Raw genomic sequence first — 17,322 nt, forward strand, 5'->3', positions numbered from 1 at the left:
ATGTGTTTGAGGCAGAGTCCACTGGCATTGATCATGATGACAGTTTCATCTTTGGGCGAAGGTGGCGGTGGCAATGCGATTTCTGACTGAGAATGACGCCAACGTTGAGTTGGGCCTAAAAGGCGGCCAGACGTGGTCATATTTAGGGCTTGAAGGGGGCACAATACAGACTTGTCCCTTTTTTTAGTCTAAGGCATGTGATAGCCGCACACACACGTTTCAAGCCCGGACCTGCATTCTTGCACGCGGCAGCTGGTGAGACCGGGACCTGTCATCGCACGGCAACTTGCTGATTCTGAGAGGGTGGGAGAGCTTTGTTTCCAGTGACGTCCAACGAGGAGAGAGCGAGCGGTGTGAATCTAGCAGATCTTGCATTTCAACCCCACACACACTCTTCTCGTCGGCTGTGGAAGGCCTCCCCTGTCTCTCGTATTTGATTGGCTTTGGGCACCACTCAAGTCTGATCCAAGCCCGTGGAAGCTTTTGACTGCCACTGAAATGGAAAATTTCACCGCTCTCAGTCTCGAACGTGGGACATGGCGAGCATGGGCATGATGGGGAACCATCCGGGTTGTCCGAAGCGGTGAGGTTGATGGTGCGGGGGAAGAGCTACACAGTATGTACATCTGTACGGATAGAATCATTTCAGTGCTGCTAAAGAATGCAAAGAATGGGCACATTCGGCTTTGTTTTGAGAGACAAGCCGGGCAAGACGGAGTTTCGAGACAATATGATATCACATCCATCTGTCATGCCATTCGTCCTTTGTTCCGGCCGCCCGCAAATTGCGCTTGTGACGACACTGATGGGCCGTTTCTTGGAGTCCTCTGGGGAACAATGCGAGGCTGCAGGAGGGGGAGCCGCGCTGCAGGTGGCAAAGCCTCTCTCCCGCCACCCTTGAGACCCCAGTGGGCCTAGCCGGTTGGTGTGGGCCGCTGGTACGACGCTAACGTCAGGAACGACAAGGACCCCTTGCACAACGCGTCCATTGAACGCGAAAACGCGTGAAATCCCGCCAAGTAAACAACAGTCGGCCGTCCCATCTTCTTGTGCTTCGCCGCACGATCTGCCCTCCTTCGGGTTTCCTTCTTGTCTGCACACTGGCTGTGATTGCCAACAAGTTCAACATTGGAATTCGGTCTCATCTTGCGATCCTTCAGCAACGCCGTTGATATTCCTGTGCCTCTTTCTCCCTTGGAAGACAGCCGGTCCATCATTGCGCCAACCCCGCTGATCGCATCGCAAACCGATATCCCAGCTTGGCCGGGCATTTTCCCCGCCAAACCCAAGTCGCAAGGTGCGGGAAGCTTCGAACAACACCGATACCTTATTCACCCTTCACGCATCCCGTCCGCACCTTCTCTCCGATATGTGTGTGGCCAACAACAGAAACAGAATTTAAGGAAGGCAGGACTGAGAGTGTGTTAGTCATTGGAGGACTGTTTCCATCAGCCAACTGGGCAACAGGCAGTCACGACCGATCCCAACAATGCCTGACGGCCACCCGATCTGACGTGTCCACGCGCCCTTCGACTTCGTTTTATCCCAGCCTTCTGCTGGCAAGAACTTGTTTGCCAGCAAAACAAAGATTCCAGCAATTCCGATCGATCTTGCCCCTCTTTCTGTCTCGAGTGTCGACTGGTTTCGCCTCTTCGAAAGCAGCCACCACAACGAAGCGCTATTGTTCACCGTTAAGCGCTTGTCCGATAATTGCTTTGCACCGGAAGCTGCCTGCGTGCATCGACCAAATACATCGTCTGAGGTCGCGAGCTCCCAGGATCAACCTGTCTTTTGGAAGGGTTGACCGAGTTCTTGCCACCAAGGTTCTCGTCCCGACCCGTGACCGGTAGCTTCTGGATTGGGTTGTTGTCCGCACAAGAGCACGACCGGGCGACCATGTCTTTTTCAAGCGGAAGCGGGGGCACACTTACGCTTCCCTCGCCAACTCATGTTCACCACGTCGATGTTAGCTCAACTGTAAGGTCACTCCGGAGATCTCTTTCACGATCACCATCAAAATTCAGACTCTCGGGAATTGCATCACCTGCAGCCAACTCAACTGCACTACGTCAATCACCCACCCCAACATCGACTGCACCTTTCGAACAAATCCCATCGACGACTGTCCCCGCGACACCAGCTTTCTCGGCCGGACCACTCTCGCCGACTTTCCATTCGGCACCACCCCAGCTGCAGTCAGCTGCGACTCCCTTCAGACCAAACATCAAACTCTCGGTGCGCTCTTTGCGGTCAAAACCTATGACACGCCCCTTATCACGATCCCGAATGTCACCCAAGAGCCCCCTCAAGCGAGTTTTCGGCCCCTCGCCCGATTCGGGCAATCACATCCCACCATCAGCCTCTCTCGCCGAATCGCGGGGCCAAGAGAACGCGACTTTCCTAGATTGTTCCGCTGCGTTGAGCCCCGCGACACGCGCGAATCTCGACCGGCCATCACGCCACTCGATGCATCTTGACGTCTCGGGGTCGACGAAAACCGGCGTCTCGAAATTCATGGAGGTCAACAACGAGTCATTCCCCTCGATTTCCGTCAGCCCGCTCAAGCGGAGCGACGCCGCCATGAGCCTGGACCAGACAAGCTTTGGGAGCCCGGTCGCAAAGCGACGGAGTCTCCACGGCATTTCGACTACTGAAACTGATGAACCCTCGGTTTTCGACCAGACTCCTGTGCCACCGCCTCAGAATTTCGACATTCATGAGGACGGAAACCATGAATACGAACTGACTGGTACTTACCAGTCGCCGTTCCGCGACTCGGTGGCGTCGCCAATGCCAAAGCGCACGTCTTCCCTCCGCAGGAGCACCCTGCAGCAACGTCATGGCAACACTCAACCTTCCTTGGGCCGACGTGCAGGGGAGAAGCAGCTGGCACAGCTCGCGACTGATCCTGGCACGCCGGTCGCTCGCAGCAGGCCTAGGCTCTCGCTGGATCAGTATGTTCCGCCCGAGGAGCGACCAAACCCCTTTTCCACCATGCCGAGTGCAACGCCGCACCCGGTTCAACGCACAACCAACCACCCTCATCCACTGTCCCGGCTCTTGTCACAATCCTCATCCACCTCGAGCCACCCCGATGAGGAGTTCCCGACTCAGCGGCCGTTACTCCCCACATGTTCTATCAAAGTCGTTGCCCCCGGGATCTCTTCCGCCGGCGAACGATGCGGAAGGGACCTCGACCCCTCATTACAAGGGAGCCAAGCCGTTGCAGTCGGCCTTCATGTCAACTGGCCTCGTTTCCAAGATGAACCGCAACGGAGACGGTCCACTCGAGCATCCTAGGACAAAGGTCAGCACGATGCCGGATACGCCTTGCAAAAAGCAGCCTTACTACTCGGCCACATTCCCCCCCCAGGGTGGCAGTGGCGGACGGCGATCCCGGATTTCTTTTGGGAGCCCTTCAACGCCGTTCAGTGCGGTCGCCGCGCCCGTTCGCGGGAACCTGTTTGGAACTCCGGACAAGTCAAGCAGCCTCCTCTTCCAGCAAGTTCGCTCCGGCCATACGAGAAAGGGGAGCATGTTGAGCGTGGATGACGATGAACTCCCCGAAGCGCAGGACGAGCTCCCTCCCACTCCGACTAAGAATTTGTTCTTCAAGTCACTCACGGCGCCGACGGAGGGTGGCCAGTCGCCTGGAGACAGGCGTTCTTTCGCCGCCCGCGCCCCCATCTTTTCCTTGGGTAGGGACCCGAGAGACACGAACGCGAGCTCCAAATCCGATGCCGCCATGTCGAGCATGGATGCACTGCAGAACGACGACTCACCCTCTGTTGATGCCCCACCCCGGCCTTCTACTCCTTTTTCTAGCGGCTCGCCTTGCCTCGGCTTTTCCTTCGCTTCAGTGGCCGGAAGCCGCTCACATCCTGTCACATTTGCCACGCCCGCTCCCGCGAGAAGTTCGCCGGCTCTCTTTGCGTCGCTCAATAGTGCCGCCGAGCAGGTGGCCAAGGCTGATGGGCCCTCGGCAGCGAGCCCCTTGAACATGGAGACCGTGTCACCTCGCACTCCGCAAGACGCGGCGGGGTATTCGATGACTCCCCCCGACCCAAGCAGCCTGTCGATTTCGAACTCGCAGGACGGTAACGCTAGGGTTTCTTGGACCCCGGCAACCCCCAGCAACTCGCAGGGACGGCAACTCTTCTCGAGCTTTGCCGGTCGCCGACCGAGCACCACGCCTCGGAATTGCCTTAGCCCCAGCGATGTTGACGAGTCTTTGGTCTCCCGTTTTAGCAAGTCGGAAGTTATCGGCAAGGGCGAATTCTCGCAGGTGTACCGCGTTGTCCAATCGGCCGCCCCTAGCTCCTTCATGATGACCTTGTCGAGCACACCACGGACGCCTTCAAGCCCGAGCTCTGACAGGGTCTACGCCGTAAAGAAGCTGCGGGTTCCGTTTCAAGGCGTGCACGACCGCGAGTCAAAGCTTCGGGAGGTGGCTGTTTTGCAGTCATTGCGCCACTCCAGTAAGGTTGTGCAGTTGATTGACAGCTGGGACCACAACGGTCACCTCTACATTCAGACCGAGTTTTGCAGCGAGGGTAGCCTGGATGGGTTCCTCAAGGTTGTTGGACAGGCCGGTCGATTGGATGACTTCAGAATCTGGAAGATTCTTTTGGAGACGGCTCAGGTGAGTTAAAGCACGCAAATCTTGAATGTTCGTATTACTGACAAAGTTTAGGGTTTATCTGCCATTCACCAGGCAGGCTTTATTCACCTTGATATCAAGCCCGCCAACATCTTTATCACTTTCGATGGTTATCTCAAGATTGGCGACTTTGGCGTTGCAACGAGCTGGCCGGCCCCCAAGGGCATCGACGGCGAAGGCGACCGCGAGTATATCGCCGCCGAGATTCTCCGCGGAGAGTTTGACAAGCCTGCCGACGTCTTTGCCCTCGGCCTAATCATCCTGGAGATTGCCTGCAACGTTTTCCTACCCGACAATGGCCCGACCTGGCAGGCTCTCCGTGCAGGCGACTTGAGCACAGTCCCTCCGCTCACATGCGGTGAAGCCGGTGCCATTACCCGCGATGCCAACGGCCTGCCTCTCGCCCATGATTCCGGCATTTCTCAGGTGTCAGACGGCGCCGAGGTTGGGCTTGGCATCAGTCCTCGTCGCGGGTCTTTGCCCTTTGGCGCCATGACACACAACGCGAGTAATCTGTTCGGCGCACAAAAACGGACGGAACCTCAACGTCCGCCCAGCTTCATGCTGGATCCGAACGACCCGCATTCCCTCGACAACCTCGTCACATGGATGCTTGAGCCCAACGCGGCTGATCGTCCTACTGCTGAGCAGGTTCTGGAGTCGAAGCCTGTAGCCTGGATCTCCAGTCAGCGGACTGCCGGCGCGACGGTGTTTGAGGGCAACTGGGGCCCCCATGTTGGCCCCTCTGTTGACGAGCTCGTCGACACCGAGATGATGGATGTTTGAACACTGATACGACACACCCTGTTGATTTTGGAGCACACCATCTGCTCTTGTGTCTAAGATGCTGGATATGCCGCCACTCTTTTGGGGGCGTGGCATGCCAGGAGAATATGTCGGAGTACGGAGTTGAATTGGCCAGCTATCATAGCTTGGTATCCATGGCGGTGGGATATCGAGGCTATTTGGGATTGGTTGATGTGTGGGTTGAGTTGTGGGAGTTCACGTGGGCGACCGGCGAAGTCCTGCAGTTCCAACATTCTTTCGGCACGTCCTCGCAACGACGCCATGCTCGCTTATGAGTCGACACGCGTCAGCGACCATCATGACTGCATCTATTCGCGGACTGGGATTTTATCGCCGCCTGCGTCGCTACACGCTCGACCATGTTTTTTCTTTTGTGCTTGGGCATGGAGTTTGGGAAACAGCATCCTCAACGGAGGCGACCTAACGATCCGGCGCTGTTAGGAACGCATGGCCTTCCGCGGCGACGGATAGGAAAGGCAAACTGGGGAGGTTAATGTCGAGGACGCAACGTTTACCCGCGTCCTCGGGCGTTTGTTTTGGAGTTACAACGGGTTTCGGACTATGGGTGCTGGGGATTCCCCGACACCGGTCTCGTCTCGGTGCTCTTGTTCGGAGACGTGTATTATGAGAAGCATCCATGCATCCGTGTATAGACTACGGCAGGTTTGGCATTGCATTGCTGGCTGGCTATGGATTGGCTTTTGGCGGCACACATTGGCGGCACACATTGGCGGGAGGCCTCGGCGCTCGCATCTTACTGTTTTCTTTTGTTTTTTTGGCGGCAGGCGGAGGATCATCACGACAATACGACGGCATGACACGATTTAGCGACAAGACCTACCCTGTATGTACGTACTACTACCTACTTAATCATTTCCTTTGTCGATCAAGATAGGGGATGGCTGTTGCTGTGGAGTGTTGTTCGATAGTTGGCGCTTCGCGTCTGATATGAGTATTCAATCATCTGAATCAGTTTACTCCGCCTGTGTTCTTGGGTCTTGACATGTCAACTATGTATGCCACACGTGTGCTCACCCTGGCATGCAAGTCCGCGAGTTCGTGGGGTAGTATGGTGCCTGTGCCTTTGCTGTGGTATCTCGTGGGGATCTCGGTAGCCCATGCAGAATGTTGGTGGATGTTTGGTGCTGCCTAGTTCTTTCTTCCCAGCTCCCTCATCCCAAAAATGGACCAAGAAGTTGTGCAAGTCACTTAAGGATCTCGACCTTACGGGGTGAGCTGATACCGGCTTCTATTGCATGACCTCAACTCCTGGAGTGAACGCCTCCCATTACCTGATCCATTTCCAAACAAAATACAACTCCGACCATGCCATGCTATACAACTTTCTGTACAAGTCTTCCTCCTGCCTGCCCTATCCAGCCAGACCAAGCCCAAACCATAAACACCTACAAACGAAGACAAACAGCCTCGCAACGTTGTCCAACAATGCTCACACAAGACGGCCAGAGCCAGCCAGCCAGCCAACCCGACAGCCAACCACCCCCCAAACAAAACGCCCCAAACACAAACCCCCAACCAACACCACAGCCAACCCCATTCCCACACAACACCCGCCCCCTCCCAAGAAAAGAAAAACTACTCGAACTTGCCCCCCCCAAACAACCCCCCCACCGCCTTCCCGCGCCCCTCCGCGCCACGGAACTTGCGCGCCTCCCTCCGGCGCTCCGCCTCGGCCACGGCCGCGCGCCGCTCCGTCTCCCGCGCGAGGTAGCTCACGCCGGACCGCTTGCCCGCAGGCTTCTTGATCTTCATGCTCTCGGCGGCGGTGCGGGCGGCGAGGGTGTTGGTGTTGGTGTTGGTCACGCTGGAGGTGGAGGATGTACTGCTGCTGCTGGTGGAGAGGAGGGAGTTGGTGGTTGCGCGGCGGAGGAGGGCGGGGACTTTGAAGGTGCCTTCGCTTCCTCCTCCTCGGGAAGTGGTTGTGGTGGAGGTGGAGGTGGTGGCGGAGGTGAAGGCGAGTTTGTTGGCGGTGGAGGCGGTGGAGGAGTTGCGTTTGAGGTTGATGCGGTCGATGATGGCGGGGGCGGGTTTGCTGCGGCGGGGGTTGCGGTTTTCTTTGTTGCTGGAGGCGCTGGAGTTGCTGTGGGAGGACTGGGGGCGGGCCTCGTCGTCTGAGGAGCCGGCCTCGGTGGCGGGGATGAGGGAGGATGAGGGGTTGAAGGGCTCGTCGAGGAGGTTGGAGAGCGACTCGCGGATCTCGCCGATGTTGGAGGGCTTCTTCCCGGCCTTGGTGCGGCGAGGGTTGGACACGGGGGCCGCCTGGGGCTGGCTGTTGGGGATGACAGCGGCTGGGCCGGTACCCGAAGCCTGCGTCTCCTGGCTCTCCGCTCCCGGCGGCGGCGGCGGCGGCGCAAAGATAAAATCCATCTCGTCGTCGCTGCCCCGGTCCTCAATGGTCCGCATGAACGCCTGGTTGCGCGGGTTCTCGGCCACCTTGCTGATGCGCTCGTCGGCATAGAGGGTGCGCTGCATCTTGGCAAACTGGCGACGCTTCATGCGGCGGCGGGCCTCGCCGCCATCGTCCGAGTCGGACAGGTCGTCCCAGTTGCCGTTGCGCTTGCGCCGGAGCTGGCCAGTCGTGACGTCGTGGAAGAGCTTCTCTACCTGCTTCTCGTCATCGGCACGCTCGCGGTCACTGTGGGAGTTAGCTTGTGTACTCAGAAGTAGAGCGGAGTGGCTTCGACTTACGCATAGAAAGCCGCCAGCTTCCTCTCGTCGCCCTCGTTCTCCTTAGTTTCGTCATCAATCATCTCCTTGACTGATTGATCATCATCGTCACTGTCTTCACCATCGGCACCGCCGAGCCCGGCGTACTCGTCCTCGGACTCCTCGGCTTGCTCCTCCACCATGTCGCGGGCCTTGCTCTTCTTCTTGTCAAAGGCCTCCTTGAGCTTCTTTTCCTTGAGCGCAGCCTCCTTCATGGCGGCGAAAGCATTGTTGGAGGTCGTGCCGAAGCCGAACTCGTCAGCCTCGGGAGCCTCGTCCTCGCCCGCGACGGAGTTACGGCTGGGCGATGCCGGCACAATCGCGGCCTTACGCCTGAGCTTCCCGGTTCTGCGCACCAGAGGCGACTCGCTTTGCTCCTCCGCCTGAGTCTGACCGGCAGGGACTGTGTCTACAGTCGAAGCCGGGGGCTCAACAAAACGCTGGCGGAGCGGCGAGAAGTCGTGGAAGCCCGAGTCCTGGGTTGGCTCGATGAGCTCCGACATCTGGGTCGGGTTTGCGGTCTCCTCCAAGAAGGTGTCGAAGCCGTGCATTTGGGACTGCGAGAAGCGGATCTGCACGCCCTGGGTTTCGGCCTGTGTCTCCCGGTTCGGTTGGCTGTCGAGGATCAGAGCCTCTGCGGCCTCTTGTGCGGTCTGGGAGAAGTTGGAGTCGGGGAAGGCGGTCACGTCGAAAGTGGGCCGTGGCTGGGTGGGCGTTGTCTGGCTTGTCCCCATCTGGCTGTCGTCCATGGTGCCAGCAAAGATCTGAGTGAGCCCCAGACCAGCAGGCCCGGCGACAGGAAGGCCCGGGATGAAGGTTTTGGTAGCGGACCGCAAGACCGATGTTGGCACACTCGGCGACTCATTGTTGCGGACTGACGGCGACTTGGGAAAGTGAGTCTTGGGCCGGGGCGTAGCCTTGACAAGAGGCTCAGCATCATCCTCATCGTCAGTAACGATGGTGACGTGCTTTCTCGCCCTGCGTCGGACTTGCATAGAGCCAGGCAGCTCTTCATCAGAGTCCTGGTTGGCGGCCTGCTCTTCGACCTCTTCAGTCTCAGACGACTCCACGATCTCTTCAGCAGCATCGTCAACCAGACCCTCGCCCTCTTCCTCTTCCTCTCCCTCCTCCTCCTCGGAGCCAGATAGTTCAACCTCCTTCTCCTCCACCACCTCCTCCTCATAGTCCTCATCATCACTCTCGTCATCCCAGCCCAGGGGATCCTCCTCCCCGGCATTGCGTCTCTTCTTCCTCTCCGCCTTAGCATCGCCACGCTCCTTGTCCATGATCTCCTCAGCCTCACGCCTCGCCTTGGCAACCATATCCTCCACATCCTGCATCTCCCGCTCCCGCTCCTCGGCAGTCTGCACATGCACGCCCTTGGCCCGCAGCATTTCCAAGTGGCGGTCCCGCTCGAGCTTGGCCTGGTGGCGGGCGCGCTGGAGGAGGTTGGCGTGGAGCTCGCCGGCGGTGATGGCGGGCTCCTGCTGCTGCTTCTTGAGCTTGTTGCCCGCGCGGGAGGGGGGCGCCGGCTTCTTCTCCGGGTCGTCGAGGTGGGCGAGCCGGCGGAGGACTTGCAGGGAGTGGGTTTGTTTGGCTTGGTTGGTGGGGATGCGGTCGAAGATGGCGTCGAGCTTGGACTTGCGGCTGGGCACGATTTGGAGGTCGTCGTCGTCATCATCATTGTCCGCGTCGAAGGAGACGGAGAGAGCGGCGGCGTTGGCTTGGAGGGGAGGGAACTTGACGCGAATGTTGCGTTTCCGTGGGAGTTCGACAGCGGGTTGTTCTAAGTCGGCAGCTGTTGCCTTGCCTTTGCCTTTGTCGAGCTTCTTGGACGCCGTAGCTTCTTGGACGAGTTCGTCCAGAACGGGGAAGTCGTCTTCATCACCGTTGTTCTCTGTCGCCGCGGGCGGGACGTCGTCGGAAGTGCCGTCCTTTTCAGCCACCGGCGGTGAACTAGGCGGCGTCTCAGCGTCCTTCATCTCGGAATCACTCTGCTGAACGGATGCTGGGGTCGGAGCACGGCTTGAGCTCGCGGCCGGCGCGGTCTCCTCAACTGATGCCGCCGCACCAGCAGGCTTGAAGTTGAAGCGCTCAAACAAGGCCGACTTGGAAAGCTTCTTCTTCACCTTGGCCTCGTGAGCGAGCTGCAGGCTCCGGGTCAACCGCTGCGTCTCGCGGTTCATCTCCTCTAGCGCCTTTTTGCTAGCTTTGCGCGAAGGGCGTGATGTGGCCGCCTCTTGGGTGAGCTTGCGCCCGCCCTCGTCGTCGGTGATGTTGTCGTCTTCGTCGTCTGCCATGATCTCGTCATCTTCATAGCTGGCTGCCTTTCTCCTTTCAGCCTTCTTGCGCGCTTCTTCGGCCTCCCTGGCGAGGCGTTCCTGCCGTTTCCTAGCAACGAGGGCTTTGAACGCGGGCTTCTTCGACAAGCCAGTTGGACTGGGCAGGCCGTCATCACTATGATCTGCGGAAGGAGACTGAGGTTTGGATGGTGAGATGAAGAGCCCGGGAGAGCCGGGGGCGTCCTTCTGTGGCGAGATGATGGGACCGGGTGACGACGCGGCCTGATGTGGCCTTGGCTCTGGGGTAGAGCTGCGTTCTGGCCTGGACTTCAGCTTCCTAGGGCGCGTAGTAATAACGTCTTCGTCGTCGTCTTCCTCTTCCTCGGCCTCATTTTGGTTGCTTCCGTTGCCAGAAATCTTCTCCCTGGGCGGACTGCTTCGCGTCGTGTTCGCGTTGTCCCCAGCTTCTGGTTCAGCTTCTGATTCTGATTCTTGTGGCTCGCTCCCGCGGGCTTGCATTCTGGCGGCCATTTTCCCGCGTGGTCGGAGGATGGCATCATCTTCTTCGGAACTGCTATCGGAGAGGGCACCGAAGCGGTTTTGCTGGATGAGACGCGTCGTGGCAGTGGTGGGCGACACGCTGCGAGAGCGGCGCAGAGAGGGAGAGGGAGACCTAGAAGAGGTCATTGTGCCCGTAATTGAGGGTATTTAGGGTCGAAAATATTATGTCGAAAGCAGGTTAAGGAGAGTATGTTAGGAACTGCCCTCGAACTGGTGCTTGGTGTAAAAGAATGGGTGGAGGAGAGCGTAGGTGGCAGGGTTGATATGGTGGGGAAAACGCGTTGAGAGACGCGTTGGGGGTGTAAGTGGGCGGATCCAATTAACGAGTTGGGGAGCGAGTTACGCGACACCCCTGCTGGAGCCCCCTGTAACTTACTGTCTCGGAACTGTGTGAACACCAACCACCAGCCCTGTGAGACCATGTCAGCCACTTTCATCTTCAGCTGCATGAGAGACTTGACACGCAGAGGTAATCATACGAATATCATCTTCGCTTTAACTACCTGGGTACCCGAGGTAGGTACATATACGGCCGAGGACCAAAACTATCAACCCCCCCTAGTCCCCACGAGGGCGTTTCCGGGTATCGTTCATAAAAATACAGTACAAAAAAAGCCCTCTTTCATCCGCACCTAGCAGCTCCTTGGTATGCCCCCGATTCGACGCCAGAATGTGCCCGCCACCCCTTTTGAGTCCACCTAAGAAGTTATACAGGGCACGTCGCAACCAAGAAAATATGACTGTGCCGATGCAATGCGTAAGCAGCCGGTCGCCGCCCACCGCGGCCCCTTTCGTAAACGCCGTCCTTGAGACTCCGTGGAACTCCTTGTGTAATCAGTAAAAAAAGAAAAGAAAAAAAAAGATGATCGCTCGTATATAGCGCTCGCCGAACCGTCGACCTTCTGCACCGAGTCAGCCAACAGCCAAGCAAGAATCCAGAACTGTGTCGAGCATGTTCTCTGACATGGCAGTGCCCTCCCACCACATGTCATTGTCAATATCCATATGGTCACCATGGAAAACCCCGTTAGTAAGTGGTTCAGGTCCCTGTCCGATGCCGTTGCCCTCGGCGCCGCCCATCTCGATGTCTCCGTCCAGGTCCGTAATCCTGTCGCGGCCATCCACGTATGTGTAATCGTCCCAGTTTTCCAGCTCTCCCTCCCGGTAGCCATAGATGACTGATGTGCTGATGATGGGAAAGTTTGCGAGGCCACAGTCGCCCATCTCCAGTGCGAGCCGGAGATCGGCGATGCCCAGCGGACCCCGCTCGCTCGCGGCTTTGGCTTCGACGGGCAATAACCCTGTCTTATCGCGCGTGACCTCGCCCCGTTGGAATGCCTCCTCTTCCTTGGCCAGCTGCCGTCGGTATTTGTGCGTTTGGATCCAGGTGTTATTGGGCCCGAACCCGGCGTTGCCCGAGTCGCCCGGTGGGTTGCTTCGCGTGCGGCTAAATATCGACGACATGACCTCCTTGATGAAGGTCTCGGTTGCAATCGACATGAACTGTGCTGCGTCTGGTGTATGCCCGGATGCAAGACCCGCCTCGTAGCAGAAAGGTAGCATCCGCGCCTCGATATTGCTGACATCTGGGAACTCGCCCGACTCGACGGCTAATGGTTGCGCATAGCGTTTCCTGATCTCGAGATCAAAATCTTCAGGATGTCAGCCAGATGCAACGGTCGCCAGGGAGTGGTGAGCATACTCATCCGGCTGAGTGCGCCGCCCGCACTGGCAGGCACCTCGGTCGCTTTGGTGGGGCGTATCCGGGCCTGGTCAGCAAACACGTTGGCGAGCGACTCGTACGGATCAAACTGAGGTGCGCGGTCAGCATGGATCCTGCAATACTCCATTGCATGCCCTGGCTCACATCGTTGTGTGCAAGGTCCTTGATGCGCCTCCGGTCACGCGCTGGGAGCTGCATGACCTCTCCCTTTAACCTCCGCTCGGCAGCATCCCCGGACACGGGCTTGCTCCCGGTCGCCGGCGACGGCTTGTCGTTTGTGCTAACCCAGGGCGCAAGGCCCTGGTCGGGCATCTCGCGTGTGACATTGCCGTATATGGCCGCGATGAGCTGATTGTGGAGGTGTTCTTTGGAGCCATCGGGAGAAGCGAGTATGGGCTCGATGCGCTCGCTAAACTCGGCTTGGTTGAGGCGACCTACACCAGACTTGTCAGCATACGCATTCCCAGCTGGCGCAGATGGGCGTTAGGTGGCGGCGTAGTACCGATTAGAAAATTGGTTATGGATTCTTTGTAGGTGGACCATTGCTCCGCGCCGACGCCGGCTTTCAGAGCCGTGTAGATGGGCTCGAGGTCAATGCGGGCCGGTATAAGTTGGCTAGTTTTTGGCGCCTTGTGTATTGACGGCACTGAAACATTGATGGACTGCTTCGAGAGAACCGGTGTTGAGAGGCTGATGGATGGCCGACTCAGGGCGGCGGGGTTAATGTCGACCATGGTGGGAGCTCGCCGTAGGTGTGGCCGGCCACGGATAAGCGAGCGGGCGCGGGATGCGGTCGGCGAGAGCGCGGAAAGAAGGGCGTCAGGACCGTCGCGTGCGAGATGCTGCACAATCGTGGGGCGAAGCCGCGTTCATTTGCGCATCAAAATGTAGATCTCGCTCATGCGATCAAAATCCCGGATTCAAATTGATGGATCGGGCATGGTGGCGTGGTTGAATGGATGATGTTGTCGTCCGCTAGCCAAACTGAAGTGGTCGGTCTTGGGTTCGGTGGTGGTCGAATTTGATGGAGCTTCTAGCGACAAGGGCAGCGGGCGTGGCAGCGGGAATCCGGGTGGCGGCAGCGTGGGGTACTTCAGCCAGCACCAAGGGGTTGGGTGTGTCGGGGGTACCGTTCCCCCACAAGGGTGAAATTCAGCGATCGAACACCGCTAAGACGTTCTTGGCATTCATTCACTGGCCCACCTAGCGCTTTAGGTTGTCCCCTCGTCGCGTCGCGTCCCCCTCCAAGTCGTCAACGACGAACAGCGATGCAATGAAACACACAAAATAAAGTTTGCCGCCGCCCACCTAGCGACATTAAACAACACGGCATTACAACCCGACAACATGCAGTCATGGCCAACAACAATCGAAACCACGTCTCGAATGCCATCGACAGCCTGATCACGCATTTGGTGCCCATCAACCCGAACGACGACGAGCAGACAGCGCAGGAAAGGCACAATGAATCCTTCGAGCTCGTTCGTGACATCATTGAACAGTGAGTATCATGCACGGTTTCTTGTAGGTATAAGATAAATCGCCGCTAACACGCTCCCTAGGCACGAGGTTTTTCCTGCTGTCTCGTCCGACGTCAACCATGCCTCGGACCTGATCAAACGCAAGCTGATCCAGAGCAACCCCAGCCAGGCCCTGAGGTTCTCCAACCTTTACACAAGGCTGCTGTCATTACCAGTTCTAACCCAGAAATGGGCGATACTGTTCTTGCTCTACCAGCTTTCCGATTCTCCAGACCCCAACGAACCCCTCCCCTTGAGCCCGCCAAAACCTCTCGCGCAACGACCGCCCCCGCGAGCCGTTGAAAAGGAGAGGCGCCCAAGGGCAGCCAGCGCTGTTCCAACTCCGGAAGAAGGATCTGTGAGCGATGCATTCGCGCCGGGCGGCTTGAAGAAGCTGCCGACAGAGAGACCCAAGCGCACCCAGACTGAGGAGACACCACCAACACCACCACCCCCGGCCGACAGCCAACCAAAGAAGGCTGCAAGGGATGTCTCGATAAAGTCCACCCTGCTAGCCGACAATTCAAACGAGTTTGAGCCGACAGAAATGGGCTTGTTAAGAGACTTGCCCTATACACTGCAAGGGCTGTCGTCCACTACTCTCCCCTTCGCCAAGGAAACCGTTTTACAGCTACCCACTACACTCCCCGCGCCGATAATATCTCTTCTACATACTCTAGCCGAGCCCTCATTACTGTACCGGGGACTAGTATCCTTCGTCAAGTCTCCGGCGAAGGGGCTGCTTGGCCAGAGCTTGCGAGCCGCCATCAACAATGAGCTCCGATCGTACCTCACTCTTGTTGCGACCCTCGAAGCACAGATACGAAGGGCCCTCTCGGCAGTTGACGAGTCTGCTCCCCGTGGGGGGATTGGAAAGGCCGGCGTCACTCTCAAGCGCTGTGTCGTGTGGACTCGGGAAGCGACCATGGGCTTGCGATTGATGTCACTGATCGCGGAGGAGAGCAAAACCAAGCACGGTGGGCAAATCATCACCATGATACATGGGTTCTCTACCTCCCATGGCGATCCCGTCGTAGCAGCGTTTGCGGAGCGCCTTCTAGCCGATGTAACACGGCCATTCTACGATATCCTCCGGCGCTGGGTCTATGATGGAGAGCTACTAGACCCGCACCTGGAGTTTTTTGTCAGGGAGCAGAGCCCCAACGACGAGGACCGCAAGGAGTCCAAGGCTAAGGGCCAGGCTAGTGTCTGGAACTCCAAGTACGAAGTCGTCGATCGCATGGTCCCCAGTATCACGACAGCGGATTTCGCCCAAAAGGTCTTTCTAATCGGAAAGTCGCTCAACTTCATCCGCCACAGCTGCGGTGATAGTCAGTGGGTCGACGCCTACAGCAAGACGTCGTCCAAGCCACTCAGCTACGGCGACACCGCGACGCTGGAAACCTGGATCGACGAAGCATACAAGACCACTATGCGGCGGTTGATGCACCTCATGAGCACCCGCTTCCGCCTCTTTGACCACTTACAGGCGCTCAAGAACTATATTCTTCTCGGCCAGGGCGACTTTATTGCCCTCCTCATGGAATCCCTCGCGGCCAACCTCGACCGGCCGGCGTTTGCACAGTACCGCCACACCCTGACGGCCCAGCTGGAACACGCCATCCGCGGCTCCAACGCACAGTACGACAGCGAGGAAGTCCTCAGGCGGCTCGATGCCCGCATGCTCCAGCTCAGCCACGGCGACATCGGCTGGGACTGTTTCACACTCGAGTACAAGATCGACGCCCCTGTTGACGTGGTCGTCACCGAATGGGGCAATCGCCAATACCTCAAAGTGTTCAACTTCCTCTGGCGCGTGAAGCGTGTCGAGTTCGCTCTGTCGTCGACCTGGCGCAAGTGCATGACCGGCTCACGCGGCGTCCTCCAGACCTCGGACGAAGAAGTCCTCCTGATCTGGAAGAGCACCCGCGGCGTGCTAGCCGAGATGGTGCATTTCGTCGGCCAGCTGCAGTACTACATCCTCTTCGAAGTGATCGAGTCCAGCTGGACGGAGCTGCAAACCAACATCCGCAAGGAAGACTGCACGCTCGACGACCTCATCAACGCCCACACCAAATACCTCACCGCCATCACCCACAAGGGCCTCCTCGGCGCCCGCCGCAGGCAATACCACGACTCCCTCAAGGAAGCCGCCGCCCAGCAGGGCCCAGACGCCACCACCGCCAGCGCCGCCGCCTCCGAAGACCGCAACTCCTACATGGTACAGCTAAGCGAGCTCCTGCGCACGATGCTCGCCTACCGCGACTGCGTCGACGGGCTGTACAGCTGGTCGCTGTCGGACTTCACCCGCCGGCAGGAGGCCGACGCCGTCAACATGCTGCACCTGCACCGCAACAAGAAGCCCAAGCTGTCGGGCCCCGCCGCCGACCTACCCCGCGACGACTCGTTCAACAACACGGACGGCGATACCGGAGAAATCCCGGGCGGCGACGACGACGACGACGACAGCCTTAGGTCGGAGCTGCCGGCCCTGCAGGACCGCCTGCGCCAGCTCGGCGCCAGCTTCAAGGCGCGCTTGCAGATCCTGCTGGGCGACTTGGCCTACCAGCCGGATGTGGATATGCGCTTCTTGGGCGTGTCGATGAACTTCAATGATGTTTATCAACCGGTCAAGCGGAAGAGGGGCACGGCGGGGAGCGCTGGCGGGGGTGCTGCTGCGGCGGCGGCGGCGGCTGCTGCTGTTCAGGCCCAGGCCCAGGCCCAGGCCCATGCCTAGGTTCGGGGAGGGGGAGTGAATACCGCGAGGGCGTAGAGCTCGGGGTGTGGTGGGGGAGGATGTTTGTGTGTTATGTGTGGAGTTATATTTGCCAATCGGCCGGGAGATGCATGGCTGTGAGTGAATGATGAGGATGAATATTATCGTGTTAACTGATGGCGTTCTCGGGATCTGGTCGGATGGCGGGCGATAAAGCAGGTCAGTTGACTTTATACACTACCTAGGTACCAGGGGCTTTTGGCGGCATAGCATATCTATCACAGGTTGGACGGGAGAAAATGCATGAAATCCCACAATATTTTCTC

General features: G+C 58.3%; 4 protein-coding genes across 4 annotated transcripts; 2 read left to right on the forward strand and 2 right to left on the reverse strand.

The window, feature by feature from the left end:
• Window positions 1-2,491: 2,491 nt before the first annotated feature.
• Window positions 2,492-4,642, forward strand: B0H64DRAFT_390294 (uncharacterized protein; the record flags this gene model as incomplete). Its single annotated transcript, XM_062803394.1, has 2 exons — window positions 2,492-3,133; window positions 3,189-4,642. Coding segments are annotated over exons 1-2 (2,073 nt in total), but the record flags the coding sequence as incomplete, so codon positions are not given.
• A 2,385-nt stretch (window positions 4,643-7,027) lies between these two features.
• On the reverse strand, window positions 7,028-11,163 carry B0H64DRAFT_356368 (MRC1-like domain-containing protein; the record flags this gene model as incomplete). The annotated part of the gene is made up of 2 exons (XM_062801598.1): window positions 7,028-8,123; window positions 8,177-11,163. 2 exons carry the CDS (start codon window positions 11,161-11,163, stop codon window positions 7,064-7,066), a joined length of 4,047 nt encoding a protein of 1,348 aa, XP_062660291.1. The 3' UTR covers window positions 7,028-7,063.
• Window positions 11,164-11,507: 344 nt separating this feature from the next.
• On the reverse strand, window positions 11,508-13,772 carry B0H64DRAFT_390297 (transcriptional regulator of RNA polII, SAGA, subunit-domain-containing protein). Its single transcript, XM_062803395.1, has 4 exons — window positions 13,263-13,772; window positions 12,905-13,194; window positions 12,740-12,848; window positions 11,508-12,689 (listed from the first exon to the last, which is right to left on the reverse strand). Exons 1-4 carry the CDS (start codon window positions 13,492-13,494, stop codon window positions 11,950-11,952), a joined length of 1,371 nt encoding a protein of 456 aa, XP_062660292.1. The 5' UTR covers window positions 13,495-13,772; the 3' UTR covers window positions 11,508-11,949.
• Window positions 13,773-14,017: 245 nt separating this feature from the next.
• Window positions 14,018-17,313, forward strand: B0H64DRAFT_472977 (Spc98 family-domain-containing protein). The gene is made up of 2 exons (XM_062807965.1): window positions 14,018-14,261; window positions 14,323-17,313. The coding sequence occupies exons 1-2, from the start codon at window positions 14,116-14,118 to the stop codon at window positions 17,015-17,017; spliced, it is 2,841 nt and encodes a 946-aa protein (XP_062660293.1). The 5' UTR covers window positions 14,018-14,115; the 3' UTR covers window positions 17,018-17,313.
• The last annotated feature ends 9 nt before the right edge of the window (window positions 17,314-17,322 follow it).

The sequence above is a fragment of the Chaetomium fimeti genome, assembly GCF_033439085.1.
Source record: "Chaetomium fimeti strain CBS 168.71 chromosome Unknown B0H64scaffold_3, whole genome shotgun sequence".
Taxonomy (NCBI): domain Eukaryota; kingdom Fungi; phylum Ascomycota; class Sordariomycetes; order Sordariales; family Chaetomiaceae; genus Chaetomium; species Chaetomium fimeti.